The following is a 20,756-nucleotide window of genomic DNA, read 5'->3' on the forward strand; positions in this document are numbered from 1 at the left end:
GTTTTTGCAGGGACGCGCACGTTCTTGCTTTTTTTGTATGGAATTCTTATTAATCTGAACTCTTTAAAATACCTTCAAGAGCGTTAATATATACTAAGCCCGTACTGAACGTTCCTCTAATGCAGATACTTGTATATGATCGTACTAAACATTTTCAAACATCGTGTATTTAAAGACTTTTTGGACCTTCAAAATTCTTTATCAAAGTTATTATTGGTTAGGTATGCATAATACTCGTATGTTTCAATGTATATTTTATTCATTATGTTTTCGTTAGTTTTATGACAAAATATTTTTTTTTTTTAATACTTCACAAGATATCTTCAGTTTTCGTTTTTGTTTTCGTTTTACACATAATTAAAGCCCTGTCCACTTTTCCAAAGTTAAGACTAGTAGAAAATGCCTACAATCATTAAGTATGAATAAGATATTTTTTTATTGTGCAATAAAGAGTTCAAACAAACAAACGTTCTCAAAGACATGTGAACTGTGAAGTCTAGCGATCCACACTTGCCAGCGTGGTGGACTAAAACCCTTCTCATTCCGATGGAAGTCCACTGCTGGGTGTATGGGATAGGTCTTTTATAGGGAGTTCCAAATTACAAGAAATTGTGTCGCTTACGTCCCGCGGTTCCTTACAAGTCGTTTGATGGGGTCTACTATCGAAGAATTTTCGATGCGTACGATGACAGCTAAAATGTACAATAATAAATTAAACTTATGAATTGAAAACTATAGCTAGTCCGAGACGTCCATATGTCCTCGTTTTCATACGTATGCCAATCTAAGAAATTTTGAAAGTTTTATGGTCTTATACAAGTACCTATAGGAAAATCGAAAAACTATACATGATTTGTAATTAAATCATACAAAAATGTAGTCTGCTTAAAATACGTAATCATCGAGTTTATCAATGGAATGAGCGGTCAAATTATTGCATGGGTAACCAAATCTTTTTGTTTAGTTAATACCAAGCTTGTACGGAACCGCCGGTGACCGAGTCGGACTCGCAGTTGTCCCGACTTTTTTCTAACCCAGAGAACTTTTGTATGCGAAATGGAACCTCTGTTCAAAAGTTTAGCTTAACTTTAGCTGAGCACTGATAAATCAGTGAGTCAAGCCATTCATTTATCAGTGCTAGTACTCATAGTAATAATAAAAAAATAAAAAGCCTGAGCAATGCTCGGTACACAAGTTAGAAAACATAATAAGTTCTGACTTCTGCTGACATACGTCAGGCTCAATCTCTGAAAACATTCAAGAAGCGTTTGGAAAAGCTTTTCTTATTTATGTAATATATATTACAGCACGTAGTATACTGCATAAATATGTATATATGCAGTATACTACGCAGTACATTACCTTTTATATATTACCTATATTATTAGAATTTATGAGTTTATTATAATTATTTTATATATATATATATATATATATATATATAATGATAATAATTGCTGCTCCTGCAACCCGTTCCTTCGTCTATTCTAACGTCGTCAAAGGTTGTCTAGAAGAGATCGCTTTGGTGATAAGACCGCCTTTGCACGCTCTATTTTCAATTCTTACTATTTTCTGTATATGTGTTTACTTTGTATTAAATGTGTGTGTGCAATATAGCTTTCAAACAAACAAACAAACTGCTAACCTTAATTTTTTTTTATTCTTTTTCCATAATACAAAACTTGCCAAGCTAACCCATTACAGTGGGCCAGTCTCACTTTACGAGACCCTCATGCATGCTTCAGGAGGCAGTTATGTGCCGCTGAAAGCACACAAGGCTTTACTCGAATACATGACCGAATATTTAAGTACCTACCTACTCACATTTGTATAGTGTATGTTTGGAATATAATTTAACTTAATTTTCATAATGTTATTCTGATGGATGTGGGTGCTTTTATGCATGATATTCAGGTTGTGGTGGTTTTTATGGAGTTTTCAGTTCACGTAAGAACAAAAAAATTTGGAAACTCCAAAAGTGCACGCCTCATAATCTCATTTTTTTCACAATAAAATTGATTTTTTTTTAACTGAAACTTTCAATGCTCATTACAAATTTTTTTTTTCATATTAATTATTATTCATTTTTTGTAAACAAGACACGGGAATGTCATAATGATTGCACATTGAAAGTTACAATTAATATTAGCTAGAATAATTACATGGAAATTTAACGACAGTGAATTGAACGTTCATATTAACTACGAAATTATGTCGTGTGTTACTTTAGATAATTAAAAAAAAAATATTCCGATACGATCATTTTTTCGACCAATTTTGATGCCACTACACCCGTCCATACACGGACGTCCAGATAAGATTATGTTTAATGTTATTTTTTGCTATGTTAAACAAAAAAAATGTTATTGAAATGTATTTTATGTGCCTGACAAATTATTTGACTTGATATTAGTATACTCAAATTAACCTGTAAGTGCAATATAAATAACAAAAAATCAATTTCAGTTTCGAGAAAACTGCTTTTTTTGAAATGTCGAGAGTACAGCACAACCTCAACGCTTCGCTTATGAGGCGTGCAATTGTGCATCAATGTTACACTAATTTGACAACCTCCTGGCAAGCAGTGAAAGCTTGGGCCTCATATGTGGGAGGTCCTGGCTTCTATTTCTGGCAGGGGCAATTTATAATTAAAAATGAATTTGCTCCTCAACCCTGGCAAGCTCTTATCTTAGGCTGCATCAGTAATTAGTGTGTGTGTGTGTGTGCATGCGTGAGTACAGGTGCGTGTGTACATGTGTGTGTATGTGTGTGTGTGTGTGTGTGTGTGTGCATGCGTGAGTGAGTATATGAGCTTGTGTGCATTTGTGTTTGTGTGGTGTGTGTTTGTGTGTGTGTGAATATGTGAGTAAGTGTGTGTGAATTTGTGAGTGTGTGTGTGTGTGAGAGTATGTGTGTGTGCTACGTTCATTTTATTGATATGTATTACTAAATGGCTATGAATGTCATATATGTTCCATTTCATAATAACTCTTGTGCAGTAGCAACACCGCGCTGGATTATAAAACAATCTTCCTTCGGGTTGGATTTAGGGATTGAAATCAAGCGATAGCGCATTGGGTAGGAGCTTGACTTCCACCTGAGTTCGGATCCCAGCACGCACCTCTAACTTTCCCGTTATGTGCGTTTTCAGTAATTAAAATATCACTTGCTTCAACGGTGAAAGAAACCATCGTGAGGAAACTTGCATGCCTGAGAGATATTCATAATATTCTCAAAAGTGTATGGAGTCGAACAAATCGCACTGGGCCACGTGGTGGACTACGGCCTTAGCCCCTTCTCATTGTGGTAGGAGACCCGTGATCTGTAGTGGGCCGAATGGGTTGATGTGACGATGATGACGAGTGAAATCAAAACCCTTCATATTTTTCTAGTTCTTAACTATCCCTCCCAGAACGGGATCAGTGGTTTGGAATCTTTATTCAGATTATAACAGTTACCATAATACTAGTGGGTATGTGGACTAGAGTACTTGAACCAAACGCTGTCTTCATACCAGTACAACTAAATTATGTGTTGGATTTTAACAGATACATAATAAGTATTCCTTTACTTATCTATAGTCTCCGGTTTAAGTCAAGTTCTACTTTAGAAGCTCTAAATACATACTCCGGATTTCCAAAAGCTTGACAGTGAATCTCAGCACAATCTCAAATTAAATCTGCGACGAATCCAGACAGACGTGCTGCAAATGCATATATATAATATTATGTTGATACCCTCCTAGATTGTCACCTTACCCAAACTGCTCGTATTTGGCTACTTATTAGATATTTAAGCTCAAAGAAAATAAATATGACTGTATTTAAGCAATACTCGTGTAAAGAATTATTTCTCAATTATTTCGGTGTTTTTGAGTAAAAAATTACTATTGCGTAAAATGAGTTTGACACGCTATTTAGTAGATTTTTTTTTTTATTTCACAGAACACTTAGCAACTTCATAATATAACGATCCGTTTCTCTCTTCAAATGAGTTAGCGACAATACCTGTCCGTTTCGAAAAAATAATTTTGCTAAAGTTGATATTTTTTTAAATATTTGAACACGATTATCTCAAGAATGATCAGACCTACTTGAAATTATATCATTAATTTAGTAAGGACCGAGTAGATCTAGTAAAGCTTAGTGATAAATAGAAGCTATTAAGGATAAAAAAAACAACTAATATATTTTTATATTGTATTGTTATTACAATAAATCATCGTCAAAACATCTTATTCCTTACAATACATTATAATAAAATAGAAAGCCCTTTTGGAAATCCGCATTACATTTATTAAAATCAGAAAACCATGCAGAACCGCTGTATTTGTGAGAGCCTCACTTTTTAAAATAATTTTAGTAAAAGGAATGCAGAGTCATACAAAAGGCTTTTTATACAACCATACACATAGTCGCAATGACTAGTCAATGCTATAAAGTTGATCCCAGACTGACGCAAGTGTCGCAAGAGCCGCAAAAGTCCTACTCTGAAGTTTTCTCAATTGTTATTAATTAACCATACGACATATGCAAAATATGTGAAAATAAAAAAAATAAGTTTATGGGTAACTTAGATACATGTGAAAATTGTGACAGTGAAAATAATGTCGCCAAGATTTACGATGAATGAAGTAGGTGCCTTATTGCCGTAGTCTGAGTGCAGTCCATTCTTGAATTTAGTTAAGCGAATCACATCGATTGAAATCCGGTGTGAAATTTTGAATTTCGACCAATTACACTCTACTTTATATCGATTTTTTTTTAAAAAGCGTAGGTTAACAGTTATATTTTCTTCCCGCTTCTACTACGTCTCTTGCTTATATTACGGGCCTTGTGGCAGTGTGCTATCAACTTAAATAACAAAATATATACAATGTAATAATCTATTCAGAATATCATACTACTTTCACAGTGTAAGTATAAATTTAATTTTCCTATTGAAACTCCCCGCTTTTAGTATATTGCGCTAGCAAATTGAATAGTGCTTTAAAAAATTACATTATTGTGGATTAATATAATGAATAGATTATTTTAACGGAATCGTCAGACTGTTGACGTAAAGTTTAGTATATTTAACATTATTTATAATTGATAAAAGAATAACTTGAGTTTTAGCACCTGATAACGACTAAGACACCGGGAGGTATCTTTGCATCTCTCGAGTCCATACAGCACTGCAGTGTATCTACAATGCAGTGGCATTAATATAAAAAACCCCATAAATTCAATGTTAATTGTGAATCAAATTTAATTTTAATGTTTTCTTGCTAATTATTATTTGAATAATAATAATTATGGCATTTTTAAAAATCCTAATCAATTTAATAAAATATCTGGCAAATATGAATTTATAGTAATCAAAAGATTAATTATTTATTTACTTTATAAAATTACTGTAACACACGTCTTAAAAATATGAGTTTAATTGGGAGCATAATTTCGAAAAAAACTTTTTATGGCATTTATTGTAATTTAATGAGTAGGTATATCGGTTTGTACATTCATCAACAGTCTTTCGCAATAACAATTAAATACTATTTCTATTACTTTCTGAGGTTGTCGGGTATGTAGTTGTCCTTTCCGGGAATACCTGTTCCGCCTGAGTCTCCCAACCATGGATATCTGTAAATAGTTTTGTACATGAATATTAAGAGTTTGGCAAAAACAGTATTTCGTGTTTACTGTTTTCGCCAAACGAAGTCACGGACTCTCATCAGCATTCTCTGTCTATTTATGGTTCCACTGCATACAGGAATCCTCACTCATAGGAGAAAGAAAGATTTCAGAGCAGGCAACTCATCACTCTACTCCAATCCTCATTGGAGTAGAGTGATGAGTTGTCAGGCTCAAATAATTATTATCACAATTTAACGATAAGGATCAACAGCTTAAAGAGCTAATCGAGGCGATAGCTCGATTTGTAGTCTATGCTTGTCACTAAACCAATGAGGCTCCGGAAGAATACCCAAAAAAAAAATGTTTGTTCTATATTTTTAACATTGACGTAGACGCTGCTGCACAATGAAGAAGCTGCAAAAAATAGAGCTAACAGAGGGTATCTACTTACAAACACGCAGTGGCGTGCATAGATGGTATGCACAGGATATGCAGATGATATAAAATGAAGCTAATCTCCAGAGCGAGTTATAAATACTTAAGGGTAGGCTTTTTATAACTCTTACAATGCCTATCCTTAAGTTTTTTATAACTCTGACTGAAGATTTTTTTTCATTTCTTATCATCTGCATACTCTTTGCATACCCTCTATGCACGCCACTGCACACACGTAAGAAAAAAAAACCTACATTATATTTTAACACTTACTGGTTAGGGCATTCGCTGCAAGTTTCCATGTAGCGTGTGTCAGTGAAGTTAGAGTCCGGAAGCTTGAAAGATAGTGCGCATTTATTGGAAAGGTTGCATGGCTTCGGCGGGAAGTCTTTCTTGTCACACCGCCACGCTTCGTAGGTTTTAAGGTTCTTTGCTGGGCGTGGGTCTGTCATCCATGTGAGAGCTTGAGTTACGGTGACGAACCAGACATCGTCCCTAAAAAATTTAACGTTAAAAAATTAGGCATTATGGGTGTATCATCCTATGACTCTCTGGCATACGTGGCCCTGAGAGCCACAGAATCGTCATCGTTCTGTTGTGTCTGTCCATCCGTCTGTCTGCCTTTTCCGCAATATGTATACAATCGTTTATTTAATCTCAGACGATGTACATAAAGACGCCCCCTTAAAGTTTATCTGGGTACACGGGACAGCACGTGGAGCCTGTACGTATAGTCTCGTAAGGGAATTTATCAAAAACGTAGGATGGTTTAAGCAACCGGATTTTATCCTCCATTACGTCAATAAGTTTTGACGACCTACCTAGCGCAACGCTGCAAATTTAAGTAGGCGGTCCCGGGTTCTATTCCCGACAGCAACAATTTGGGAATTTATAATTTATGAATTATCTCTAGTCTGGTCCGGTGGGAGGCTTTTGCCGTGGCTAGTTACCACGGTACCGAGCCATGTTGAAATATAGGGCAATGAGCTGGCTGACGAGCTAGCTCGCATGGGATCCGGACGAAGATTCATCGGTCCTGAACCATGTATAGCGCTTGCACCATGTGTGGTGAACATTGCGCTATCAACATATGCCAAGAAAAAATCTGCGGCAGAATGGGACAAATTAGAAGGTCTAAGGCACTTCAAGAAATTCTCGGGCGCAACTGGAGCTTGTTTTCCAAACAAGATTAACAGACTGAGAAGGAGACAGGCAAGATACGCCATAGCGGCCATAACAGGACACTTCGGCACAGGGTCCATGCTGCTCAAAATGGGCATAATGATGACCCTACATGTAGGGCCTGCAACGAGGACGTCGAGTCCATGGATTTACTTTGTGAATGCGACGGATTGCCTAGAAAGTGGTTGGACCTCTTGGGAGTGGCATATCTACAACCAGAGGATTACTGTGCCTCCAACCTAAAAGCTTCAATCAAACTCTTAGAGTGGATATTTGAAGCTATTTAGGGCGAGGGAATACAAGAACGGGGCGAGCACAAAAGATCTTAGAGGGTCGAAGTGCATCCGCTGAAGCGGGCCTCATACAAGATAGATAGATACCACGGTACCGAGAAAGATATGCCGCTAAGCGATTTAGTGTTCCGTTCCGTGTGACGTCGCGTACTTGTCGATTAGGGGTTTGACTACCATACTCCCTAACGGCTAGCATCTTAGACAGCATCATCACTTACCACCAAGTGATATTGCAGTCAAGGTCTAACTCGTAGTGAACAAAGAAAAAAAAAGTTACAATGAGCTATAATAATCCCAATTTAATATTATTGATTTGCCGATTGGCTGTGTTCTGAGACCCTAAGTTGTGGGTTCCCACAACGGGATTTTTTGGGATGAACATTATTGTATTTCAGTATCTGGGTTTTTAACTGTATAGTATACGAATTTATGTATTCACAAAACTATTTAACGGGTAGTACCCATAACACAAGCTACACTTACTTTGGGACTAGATGGCGAGTTGTGTATTGTCGTGGTATATTTATTTATTTTTTAAAGAAGTTACTCTTGGTTATTGTCACAAATTCACCTAATGTCTTGTGTACAGCTTGCTTCAGTATGGCCTTATCGATTTTAATGTGTAGTATTTTATTATTCAATCCCAATTTTACTATAATTATTACTGTTAATACAATCTGAGGTATTTCATGTGTATACATCTTGATTACGTTCCAGTTGCGTTAACATTTCACACGATAATTACTTAGGCGACTGAGCACTACAAATTCGCTGCAGTAACTTCCACAATACACAAGTAAACTTACAACTTAGATGCCCACTGTAGGAATTTATGCAGGCCTTGTTCGAGCTCCTTAATCTGGAACCAGTTCGTGTGGAAGGGCATCATGTAAGGCGCTCTGTTTTGGTCGTAATTTCTGCTGAAATCTTCCTGAAGCCATTCTAAAACCTGAAACATTTTTCACGTATTTTTAATAGCATAAGTTTTCAGGTTTGTATTTAAGCGCCAACAGCTTTATGCATTAATTAAAAAATGTAACTAACAAAACGAGTTCCTGATAATTGCAACTTTTTACCAATGGTTTTAACACGGATTATTTTTATTCATACTGTACGAAATGAATATTGTTAGAAATGCAATAGCCAGCCAGTGGACTGTTATACCACTGCTGGACTAGAAACCTCTCCCAACGGGAGGTTTTGCCCATAATCACCACGCTGGCCAGATAAATTGGTGATCGAAGGAGATGTTTGTAATAGCACAGAAGACGCTAATGCCCGCTCTCCCCATTATATTCCTTTAATCCCTAACGACACCAGCGGAAAGGAGGAGTGGTTCGATTCCCACAATTGAAAAATGCACACACACACACACACACACACATAAGACAGGCTACGCTTACTTTGGGGTTAGATAGCGATGTTTGTATTGTCGTGATATATAATTATATATATGTCTTACATTATATAACTAACCCTTTCAGTACCTAACAAGAATAAAATTTTGCAATCTATTTTACAACTAACTAATAATTTGTGTGATAAATTGAAAAGTTTCAGCGCGTAGCCTAATCAAAGTTTTTAGGTAAATTATGATAATAATTTATATAAATAACAATGTGCTTAGGTACCGCAACAACAAGACTACCAATCAGCACTGGGCCAGCGTGGTGGGCTACGACCTACACCTTTCTTATTCTGAGAAGAGTCTCGTATCCTGTACTGGGCCGGTAATGGGTTGATAACTAAAAGGTGCCTTTAAAAACTTTTTTCCCATTTACATGTCTATTTCGTTTAAATTCAATCAAACGCCGCAAATAAAACACGTTTTTTTATTTTCTTCGCGCGTCCAATCGGGATATACATCGGGATTGGAAATTGCACCGTTTAAAGAACAATAAAAAACGGGAGCTACACGTTCTAAAACAACTTTCAAAACATTCCCATTTTAGGGTACCCGGATCAAAAATATTTTTTTCGGGATATTTTGTTGATCTACTCAAATTTATGAACCGCTATATCTATGATGTCATAAATCCATTTTATTGGTCTTCCCACAGTTCTTTCGCCTGTTCCCAACCATTTTGTGATTTGATCTTCGTCCACCTTTTGTCTTTACATCTAGCTGAATGACCTATCCATTTCTATTCCAGTCTTAAGCCATATCGTATAGCTTTCTTTTTGGTACGAATGTCTATGTTTTTGTTTTCTGAACTTCAATATGCTTCGTTTCATTACATGCTCACAGGCTAGGATTTTTTTTTTACTCTTTCGGTGTATACCCATGTTTGGCTAGCAAGCAAGTTTGAATTTTGAATCGACGTTCCTTCTATTTGTATAATTTTTTGAGGCTTTTTGTAACCACTTTAGTTTTTGACTTTCTGAGTCCAACATCTGCAGCATTCTTTCCAGGTCTGTTGTGGATTCGCCAAACAGAGTTATGTCATCCGTGAACCTTAAATTTGTCAGCTTTTTATTAAATATCCATTTTCCTTGAATTTTCATTCATCATTTAAAGATGTTTTTAAGAATAGCTATGAACAGTTTAGGAGTGAGAGAGTCTTCCTGTCTTACACCTCTTACAAATGTGAGCTCCTCTCCATGTTTTTCTAGTTTTATTCCACCTACACTTTTTGATTGAATGTTCTTTAAAGTGCTTATGTATTTTTCACTTATGTTATTCTTACTTCAAGCGTTTCAGAAATAATTTTCCATTATACATGATCGAATTGTCTGTAAATTGGCCTAATTGAATAATCATTTTGATTTTTAACATGATATTTTTATTCACGCAATAATTTCCAGGTAACAAGTAATATATAATAAATTAAAGTTGGAGAAATACGATGTTTTTTTAAATATCACTGTTATAGGTATATATATCTATAACAGTGCTTCTTACCTCAAATACTGATAACTGTAATAAAAGAAATCCGAAAAAGCTACCCACCATACGTAACTGAACCGGTTTTAAAACCAAAGGACAAAGCAAACTAAGTTTCATCATATCAATCCATTACCGGCCTCCTACAGGGCACAGGTCTCCTCCCACAATGAGAAGGGGGCCGTAGTCCACCCGGCTGGCTTAAATAAAGTACTGAAAAACTGGTGCTTAAATAAAGCTTAACGTACATTTAATAACAAGGAATTCCGGAAAGTATGCTTCTCCAGTGGCGCATACTGTATTATCATCTTTTTCGTGTTTTTTTACATTCTCCGTCATTTGTCAGTTGTCCCATCCCGTCCAAAACCCCACAAAAAAGGGATATAATAAATTATATTATATTATATTAAAAAAAAAAATGTTGTCAACCTAAAATGGTCAACGTTTTTCTATATCGCCACTCTCAATCCAAATATACATTTTTCAAACAATATCAAAACCTCTAGAGACCTGGTCGCCCTATTCCAGCAGCGCAATCGTGTTTGTTTTTAATTAATGAAAATGAAATTTGTCGCCGCCGGCGCCGCTGTTCATAAAGCGCGATATACACATATGAACTAATACGTTGTTCTATCGTTTTTAGGGTTCCAGTTCCCTAAGTGGTAAAAAGGAATGGTGCGATGATGTCCGTCTGTCATAACTTTATATATTTTGGCATATTATAGCATAAATAGCACCTAATAAATGTGCAATGGTATATAGTGGGTGAACGTATTTGTATACTCATTGTAAGTACCAACGCGTAAGCGAAGCCGAGCTGCAGGCGTCGGCGGTGGCTCTGCACTCCACATGTGTTAGCTTCAATAAAGAAATACAAAATCCAAAAGGAACCACGAAGCTTCAATGCGGGATGAGTGCTTTAATTATGGCATGTCTGTTGTCAGTGATAAAAAAAAACAGGACAAACGGCTTAACGGCTCTGTAAGTCCTGGCTGGTACTGAAAATCTTTGACAGAAGAACCTAACAATTCCTAGCCCAACCTGGGGGAAACTAACCTAAAAACGAGGCAGGTTCGAATAATATCCAAATACATACACTTAAATACCCATAATAAATTGTTTATCACTTACCTCATCGGAGTCGTGATTGTGCAGTACGCATTGGTCCAAGTATGGGCAGTGACCGCCTTCATAGGTTTCCACGTAATGAGAATTGAATGGTACCTCCCACAGACCTAGTATATCAGAAAAAATTGGTTCACAGCGTAACATATAAAGGCAACTTTACTACTAATAGACAATATCCATAAATTATGGTTCAGGGCGGGCTACATAGATAAGTCCGATAAGATCACACAGTTCAGCAAAAGAGGTTTTCCCTAAGGAATCTCACAGCCTCGTAAATGTAGGTAAGATTATTGCACAGTACCAAATTAAGGTCAAGGTAGATGAGCGCTGAGCTAGTAACAATTAACTAATAAAATACTAGGCGTTCCACGCGGTTTCGCCCGTGATGGCTATAGGTCATAACGTAATGTATAAACTACTCCAGTACGCCCCGTAGTATTTTTTTTTATTATTTCGCAAATTTTTTCTACATAAGAATTTCTAGTTTTTTTTTATATTTTATAGATTATAAACTTATTTTATTAAGTTACTTAAAATGGAAAAACATTTTTTTTTAAGTCTACTATTTTGTAGTAAATATAGTTTTATTTTCTTTTACATTAATTTTCAACCAAATGATTACAGCTATTCTTAAGATTAAATAATAAATAAATATAATACGACAAGCGGAAGCGGTGATAGCGCATGAATCCCAGCACGCACCTCTAACTTTTCAAAGTAATGTGAGTTTTATGTAATTAAAATATCACTTGCTTAAGCGGGAAAGGAAAACAACGTGAGGAAACCTGCATGCCTGGGAGTTCTACGTAATGTTCACAAAGGTGTGTAGAGTATCCGCACTGGGTCAGCGTAGTGGGCCTTAACCCCTTCTCATTGTGGGAGGAGAGCCGTGCTCTGTAGTAGGCCGGTAATAGGTTGATGTGATAATTTTGATAATACGACAATACACAGTATTATAGGTACTCACATAAGTGATGGTTAATATACATAAATAATAAGTATTTATATACAGATAAAGACCCAGCCACTGAAAAACACTCTTTAATCATACAAACATTTTCCAGTTGTGGGAATTGAACCCACTGCCTTTGACTCAGAAAGCAGGGTCACCATTGCCATCTGCGCGAATCGGTCGTATATAAAATTAAGCGGGCCAATGATAAAATAACTTTTTCTATCGTCGTTTATTTATCCTCTAAAAGACATTGTAAGTGAAAATACCTGGGAAGGACTTAGTAGGGCATGTGCCGGACTTGCACTCGTGTGGGATCTTGTAGTCTAGCGTGTAGGGCCAAATCGGGATCGGTAGAGGAGGAACGCCCACCGAACTGTCGTAAATGTACCCGAAGTCTTCTAACACCTTTAACAAATAATATCTTGTTAGACACCGACAAATTTCTGCAAATTGCAACGATTATACAAATATTACGTAAGATTAGCTTACGTCAGATATTAATATAGTTCAAATGAAAAATAGCCGAATTTAATAACTAGGGTTGCTCTAAAAGTTAGGTATTAGCTTTTTACTTCAGCATAAACCTTGTGTTTTGGCTGGTTTATCTAAAAGACTGTTAGTTATGAAACTATTGCCCGTTTTCACTAAACGCCCTAATCGGATGCCTAGGCATTCAGGTGATTCCTAGCGAAACGTTTCACGAACTCTTATGTGATATCTAACGAAGTTAGACACCGTTTTAAGTTACGACACCGATTCGGCGGATAGTTAAGTTTTGGGGACTCGTAAAATGACACTTGACAGATGTAAAAAATATAAAATTGATTACGTAAAATTAAACACCATGATAATACATACACAGTAGTTGTTTATTTTCTTGCAACAAGGTGTAGCAAGAACATTAAAAAACTTAGGTTAAGCGAGTTAACTAGTGAAATTCTATCGATCGAAATCGATTGGTGAAAGGTAAATGTATGCCAAGGAATCTTCTTTGATTAGGCGTCACTTACTTAGGTAATGCCATATCCGTAGTTAGTAAAAACGGGCATAAGGGTTGTATTTGAATACGTAGAAAGGTCTTTTTATTATATACTATTATCAGAAAAAAATAACACTTTTCAGAATTTAATCACGAACAAAGTTGCGTGCAAACGCTTGTTTACAAAGAAGTTAAACATAAAATCTAAGTAATAAAAATATAATTAATTGCTTTTGTACAAAGTTACGAGCGTCTAAACTTTGCGATCTGCCACCACTTAAAGGCCACCGAAATTTCTCACATACCTTAATTCGAGTTTTCCTGCCAGACATCCGCTCCGCCGGATCCGCGAAAAAGACGCTCGCTGGGAGTGTGAGAAATTCGTAAACTTCCATAAAAGCTCCAGTATTGCTATTTACTGCTAATTTTAGCGACGCGAAGTAAGAACATTTTAAAAGACGCCCTAATAGCCACTTAATAATAAAATAAAAATCTAATTGAGTTCATTACCTTCTGGTATTTGGTCTAAATCCTAGGTCTAAGTGGGGATTAGTACAAACTTACCACATACGTTTTTCTTAATAAAAACTGTCTCTGCAAAATTCTTAAAACCAATGATATTCAAAACCTCTTTCTTCTATGATAATATTTTATTTATTTATTTATTTAGCAACGCACCCCGTGAAGACATTACAGTTGCCCAATTCGTCTCCCCGGGGCTATTAAAAGAATGTAACAACAAGTAATAATTACAACAAATAAAATTAAAACATAAAAATAAGCTATATAAAATTAAAAATTAAAAAAAAAACAATAATAACAATGTATTCTCCGTAAGTTTAATAATCAAATACATAAAACGAGAACCTCTAAATTCCTTAAATAGCTCATTTCTCTTAGAACTTCAGGAGCATCCCTACTATGTAGTAGGGATGCTACGTGATACGTGATACGTTTGAAAGTCTCGGAGGGTAAGCTATTTGCGAATCTTCTTTAAGTACTTCATTGTCCTACGTCGTCTATTACTGTGTTAATCAATATTCTGTGAATAATCTACACCATAGAAAACGAGGCGCGTTCTCAATTCAGATATATAACACAGCATTGCAACAATATTGCTTTGCGTCAGAAATACTCGTAAGCATGTACTTTCCCGGACGAGCTCTGTCACAAAAGGCTACTAAGCGATAAGGCCGCCTTTTGTATTCTACTTCTGTCTTTGTATTTCATTTGTTTTTTTTTCCTAACTTCAAAGTGGTGTACAAATAAAGAGTTAAATAAATAAATAAAAGGCTTAACTACACTACTAACTGCATTGCAATGTTCTAGTTGCCAGTGTAATTCCAGGCACATGGCTTAAAACCGACGGCCTACCTATTTCTAGCATGCAAATTTATTGCTCTGTTTATAGACGATGTTTTTCCAGTTACCATCAGGTAGGCCATATGCTTTGTCCGTCCGTGCGTAATTATAACTATAAAAAAAACCGTGAGAATTCAGCCTTCAAGGAAAAAAAGGTATAAGTAAACAAACCTTAAATTGCGTATTTCTGCCGGGCTTCAAGAATGGGGCACGTGCACCAACGATCTCCGAGCGCGAGACGTTAGCGAATTTCCTCAGGATCTCCCGCATACCGATCATCTCACCCGCCCATTCTTCGTAACCTTTGTCTTGAAGACCTTGCTGCTGGGATATCGTTCCCGTAGCTATCTGAAAAGGAACGCTTTGTTAACTTAAGCGAACTATTTTAAAAATAAATCTTGTTAGAAAATGAACATTCACTTACTTCGTGACCATCATGTGCGAGCGCCTGTGCCTGAGCGTAGTTGCTGTAAAAGAAATAAACTATTATCTTAATTGTTAAATTTACTTCAGATTTTATTGGCTTTTGTTTAATTCCGCTAAGTAATCTACCGTATTAACGCTCAGTCCGGTTTACAGAGAGAGTAAGGGTTGTAAAGGAATTCATGAAAGTTCATCCCCGAGAGGATGATAAAAGTGTGTATAACCAGCGCCATTAAAGAAAAGATCTATATAAAAAGCGGCTGATATCTTCCTATCTTGTCCGATAGAGACGTGGATTCTGTTATTTATAATACTTATACCTTAACTAAAAACCCTAGAATTTTGAGATAGAAGTCTTTCAAATAACCATAGAAGCAAATTTCTTGATTTAAGATTATTAGCAACGAGTAATATTAAGGTAATAAATGTCAGATTCATTTAATCTAAGTGGTCATAATGTTCTTGGTTTATATATACTTTCCGAAAACTAATTTGTCTGTTTCGTTGTCTACATTGTGAACGGTATCTTAGCCGTATAAAAGAACAAGCATTGTATTGTTGGAAGTTCAGTTTTGTATTGGCCAACTCTGCTCAAATATGGAAAGAATTGCTATGAGTGAATACTGAGTATTATTAAAGACCTGCAACCACCCACAACGTAAATGAAAAACCAAACTATTTAGATAAGTTAAGATTATTTTGCTTGAAATGGAGTTTCCTAATCTGTAAGTCAAGAATAATCTTTCTAACATTTCACCAACGGAGCCATGTTTACGTAACTAACAAGGCGACTAGGGTAATATAAAAGCACATAAAGATTTCGCCGTCGTCGCGAAAGGAGACGTCAAGAACGCTTAATCGCCTTCAGTTGCAGATAACCCAATTTTACGGCTCTCATGTGCCGCCTAACGAAACATCTCTCATTCGATTACTTCGCGCGCCTGCCACAGAAAAGCTTTGGGCTTAATTATATAGGCCAGATCATATTGCAAGTTACGCGTTAACAGGTAGAGTTCTGTAGTTTCACTAAGGCCATTTTTCAATCGCTAAATTAGGGAAAAAGAGGTCTAGCCCCACTCTTTCAAACGTAGCAACTATTTGAGTGCATTTGCCTATAAATGCTGACAATGGAACTCTTTATTAAAAGACCAGGAGGCACCATCAAGTCGACATCCCCCCTTCCACCCGATTTCTTCGAGGACTGGGGCTCTTCTCATGGCTAGCTTTTGCGCTGACCCCAACTCCCTGGTGACGCTATTACAACCCTTAAACAGTATCAGCTGCTTTCCTATCTAAAAGTGAAAACACACAGGGCACAGGTCTCCTCCCACAATGAGAAACGGTTAAGTCCGGGTAGTCTACCACACTGGCCCAGTGCGTTTTGCTGGAATTTACACACCTTTGAGAACGTTATGGAGAACTCTCAGGCATGCTGGTTTCCTCGCGATGTTTTCTTTTACGGTTGAAGCTAGTGATATTTTAATTGCTTAAAAACGCACATAACTCAGAAAAATTAGAGGTGCGTGCTGGTATTCGAACTCAGCGCCCCAAAAGTGGAGTCCCAGTCCTATCCAGCGGGTTATCGCCGCTTCGTTGGAAAAAAGTGTTTGGGAGTTATTAATTAATAGTCTACCGTCGAACAAGTTGCGTTGTATCTTCACAAATTTTGTGATTATTTTGTAAATTATTTTGTGTACTGTTATTCGAGTAAAATTTAACCTATCTGTTTGAGGTTCTGGCAAATCATATTTGTTTTAATTATTTTCTCCTCCGTTTGCTAAAATAGATAAATTAAACATAGTATTTAATATCCTGACGGCCGATTGGCGCAGTTTGCAGCGACCCTGCTTTCTGAGCCCAAGGCCGTGGGTTCGATTCCTACTACTGGAAAATATTTGTGTGATGAGCATGAATGTTTTTCAGTGTCTGGGTGTTTAAATGTATATATTCTAAGTATTTATGTATATAATTCATAAAAATATTCATCAGGCATCTTAGTACCCATAACACAAGCTACGCTTACTTTAGGGGCTAGATAGCTACTCGTATGTGTGTATTGTCGTTGTATATTTATTTATTTATATCCTAAGAATAGGGCCAATTCACATAACAATACAAATACCATAATTGAAACTCTAGTCCGTAATTTATTAAAATGTAATCTACCAACCGCTTACGTTATTGCAGTTTGCAAACGTAATTTGAATAAATGCGGTTAACCGTACAACCTGAGAGTAATTTTGCATTGTTAAGGAAATAGCACTAGAAAGTTAAAATTGAGTACTTCACCTCTTCATATTTTAGAAAAAAAAGACGAACGTAAACGTTACTTATTACATAAACAAGCAGTTTGTTACGTTGAGCTTTTATGTTTGTCGGTTTGATTTGCTTACTCAGAAATCGTTAAATATATCCAAACTATTGTATCATAAAACTTGAAATTTTGGTGGTTTTTTTTTTCTTATTTCACTACAAGTCAGCCCTTTGACTGCAATCTCTAGTGGTAAGTGATGATGCCGGAACGCTAAATCACTTAGCGGCACGGCTTTGTTGGTAGGTTGGTCCCTAGCCTCGACCCAATCCTCCCACCAGACATTAAAACTTGCATATATAAAGCTTTACTTTAATACAAATCTTACAATGACGTCTTTCATTGCAACCGAACGCGCAGCGTATGTAGGTAATGAAGTGCATGGTTAATATTTAAGTAAAATTAGCACACGAAAAAATATTACAAATACGAATAAAGTTAATCGTAAAGTGCTGCAAGAACCGCGCGCTACTTATTTTAATTGAATATGTGAAATTATATACTGAAAATGCGAATGGCGTCAGACGATCGCATCCGACACTCTAACGTGTTTACATATCAGGCGTATTTAATTTCAGCGCGTGTTAGCTTGTTTTCGGTTGCTCAAAGTTTAAATTGCATCCTGGAGCCTTCCGCTTACTAGCGTTGGAATACTGAACAAAATTTCTCATTTGATTGATGCAACAAATTGATAAAACCGAAAGGTAACATCTGAGTTGCAGGTGACGAATTTTTTTACAGTATAAGCGACCAAATAGGTACCACTAAGCTTATAAAGGTACACGCCGAAAACTTACCTAATGTGTAATGCGATTTTTTTTTCACATATAGTGGTTATAGACTCTCCAAAAATTTACGACTAGTAGAAATTAATAAAGGGATCTCCCACTTAAACGATCACAGCAGTCACAGAGACGCCAAAGATCTGATCAAAAACCGCTGGTAGCTGGAACTGCCGAAATAACCGCAGTAGTGTGCGATCAACTGAATGCTTTCAACACTAACCTGTATTCGTGAGATAAGAAGAAAGTGCCCCGAATCGGGCAGTCATTTGGATTACGCAATTTTCCATTAAAAACTTTCTTGTATAAATCGTAGTTATTCAAATTAACGGCGCCATCAAACGTGAGCATTATCATTTGCGGCGTCTGAAAGTAAAAAGAACATTTAATAAAATATTGCTACTTACTCATCATAAAATTATTATAATAGTTAGATATGCCTACGCCCATTGATTTAATGTAACTTTAATCCTTCGCCTCGTTCAAATTCAAAATTCAAAATTCAAAATTCATTTATTTCAAGTAGGCCTAATATAAGCACTTTTGAAACGTCAAGTCTGTCTGTTTGTAGTGATTCTACCACCGGTTCGGAAGGCAGATTCTACCGAGAAGAAGCCGGCAAGAAACACAGCAGTTGCTCTTTTCCAACATCAACAATTTTTAGTGCAAGTTTCATTGTTGTAAAAAGACTTTATCTACATAAAGAAAATTCTGTTATCTCTTGTTGCTGCTAAAATACTAATTGCTCTCATTGACAAGTAACTAAAAATTAATAATATGTTGTAAACATGCTACATTATTGAACAACAATAATATTGTTTAGGTACGTTATTTTAGTAATCTGATGGTCTACTGCCTCTAATCAGAGTAACTCTTCGCAGGGCATGTCAGGAACAAGTCTTGTAACTGTGTCCCTAGCCTGAGGCATAGGTGCCTCATGTGTCTGAAGTCACATCGGCAACTCAGCCCTTCAGATCGGAACTTAGCAATGCTGCTCTGTCACAAAAAGCTGTACTACTACTGACATTGCTTGTCCGGCAAAGTACTACCGTCATTCTTACTTCTGCCGCTACGCTGTATTGCTGCAATGATGTGTTCCGGTCTTAAGGGCCAGATACATGAGGCTTCACACCTACTCTTCAGGTTAATACGGGTCTACCAAACCAGGTTACTTAAATCGCTATTAAAAAAAACTTATTGTTTAATAGCAATATAAAGACGACATTGTATTTCTAACGGATATTTAACATCAAAATTATCTGATAGCTTCTCGGCGTCATGGAATATCTTACTGTTTTATTCTTTGACCTAATTGAACTTTAAAGCAATAAAAAATTCCAAATGAATTAAAAAGTTCCCAACATCATTTAATATTTCATTTGCTGACTGATATGCACTAAAAAATACAAGTTTTGTTATTTTCACCAAAGATCTTAAATATCGGCAGTAGTAGTAAGTTTACCCGTAATACACTAGAACGTACTACGTGCAATGTTCTTCGAAAATTCCAACATAACTATTATAGGTTCCCGAAATCTAGTTCTCGCAATCCAATAGCGCTGCTTCTAGCTGCAATTCAATTAACGTTCTCTGTGGAAGTACAATGCTATTTGTTCTCTAGACTTACATCTTCGGGGTCTAGCCCGCCTGGGATCAGAGTGCCGTCCTTCGAACAAAAACAATATGGTAGCTGACATTCTGCCGTGTCACACTTTGTAGCTAAGTCTGTTGGCGCTTCTGTGATAGGGGCTGGTGCTGAAACAATAAAGTAAAGTATCTAGTAAATAACTGCCTTGTTTTTTATTAATAATAATTGACGGACCAAGCAGCTGGCATCGTAAAAGCAGTTGGCATCGGACAGAGACAGACAACACTTCGCAGAGCATGCCAAGAACATCCTGCAAACACGGCAGTTTGTAGGACGTGTTCTTGGCATGCTGTGTTCTTGACATCAATCTGAGGCGTAGATGTTAAACCTTATGTGCCTGTAATAACAAAGGTGCCCTTATGCCCTTCAAACCGGGCCACATAAATGGTGCTTGGTTACCGAAAGAAGCATAGCGATAATAGGAACTTCCCCGAATGAGCTCTGCTACGTAAAACTCTACTTATACTGAACTAGTACATTTTTTACATTTCTAATAGATCTAGTGGTTAAATTGGTCAACTTGAACCTCTCTGGCGTAAGGCCTCGCCCGTGGCTAGTTATCACTCTACCGAAAAGGCCATGCTTGATGCTGCCAATAGATTTAGCGTTCCTTAGTTGCAATATCCCTAGCAAATTGGCCAGCTATCTTAGACCTGCAAAATAATTTGCAACCAGGTGAGATCGGTGGAATAAAAAAATAATACATAGTCGATTCCCGGGTCAGGAATTCTTGCCCAGAATTGTTTAAGATATTAG

At 36.6% G+C, this 20,756-nt stretch overlaps 1 protein-coding gene across 1 annotated transcript in view; it reads right to left on the minus strand.

The window, feature by feature from the left end:
• Nucleotides 1-5,408: 5,408 nt before the first annotated feature.
• Nucleotides 5,409-20,756, minus strand: part of LOC120627329 (chitin deacetylase 1) — a 33,006-nt gene continuing 17,658 nt past the window's right edge. Inside the window, exons 4-12 of the mRNA XM_039895306.1 lie at nt 19,980-20,107; nt 18,576-18,718; nt 15,261-15,303; nt 15,008-15,184; nt 12,762-12,900; nt 11,544-11,647; nt 8,335-8,477; nt 6,327-6,548; nt 5,409-5,624 (exon numbers count right to left, since the gene is read on the minus strand). Coding sequence (XP_039751240.1) covers nt 5,546-5,624; nt 6,327-6,548; nt 8,335-8,477; nt 11,544-11,647; nt 12,762-12,900; nt 15,008-15,184; nt 15,261-15,303; nt 18,576-18,718; nt 19,980-20,107 — 1,178 coding nt within the window. The 3' untranslated portion in view covers nt 5,409-5,545. The remainder of the gene's footprint in view (nt 5,625-6,326; nt 6,549-8,334; nt 8,478-11,543; nt 11,648-12,761; nt 12,901-15,007; nt 15,185-15,260; nt 15,304-18,575; nt 18,719-19,979; nt 20,108-20,756) is intronic.

Source organism: Pararge aegeria, chromosome 11 (genome assembly GCF_905163445.1).
Source record: "Pararge aegeria chromosome 11, ilParAegt1.1, whole genome shotgun sequence".
In the NCBI taxonomy this organism is placed as follows: domain Eukaryota; kingdom Metazoa; phylum Arthropoda; class Insecta; order Lepidoptera; family Nymphalidae; genus Pararge; species Pararge aegeria.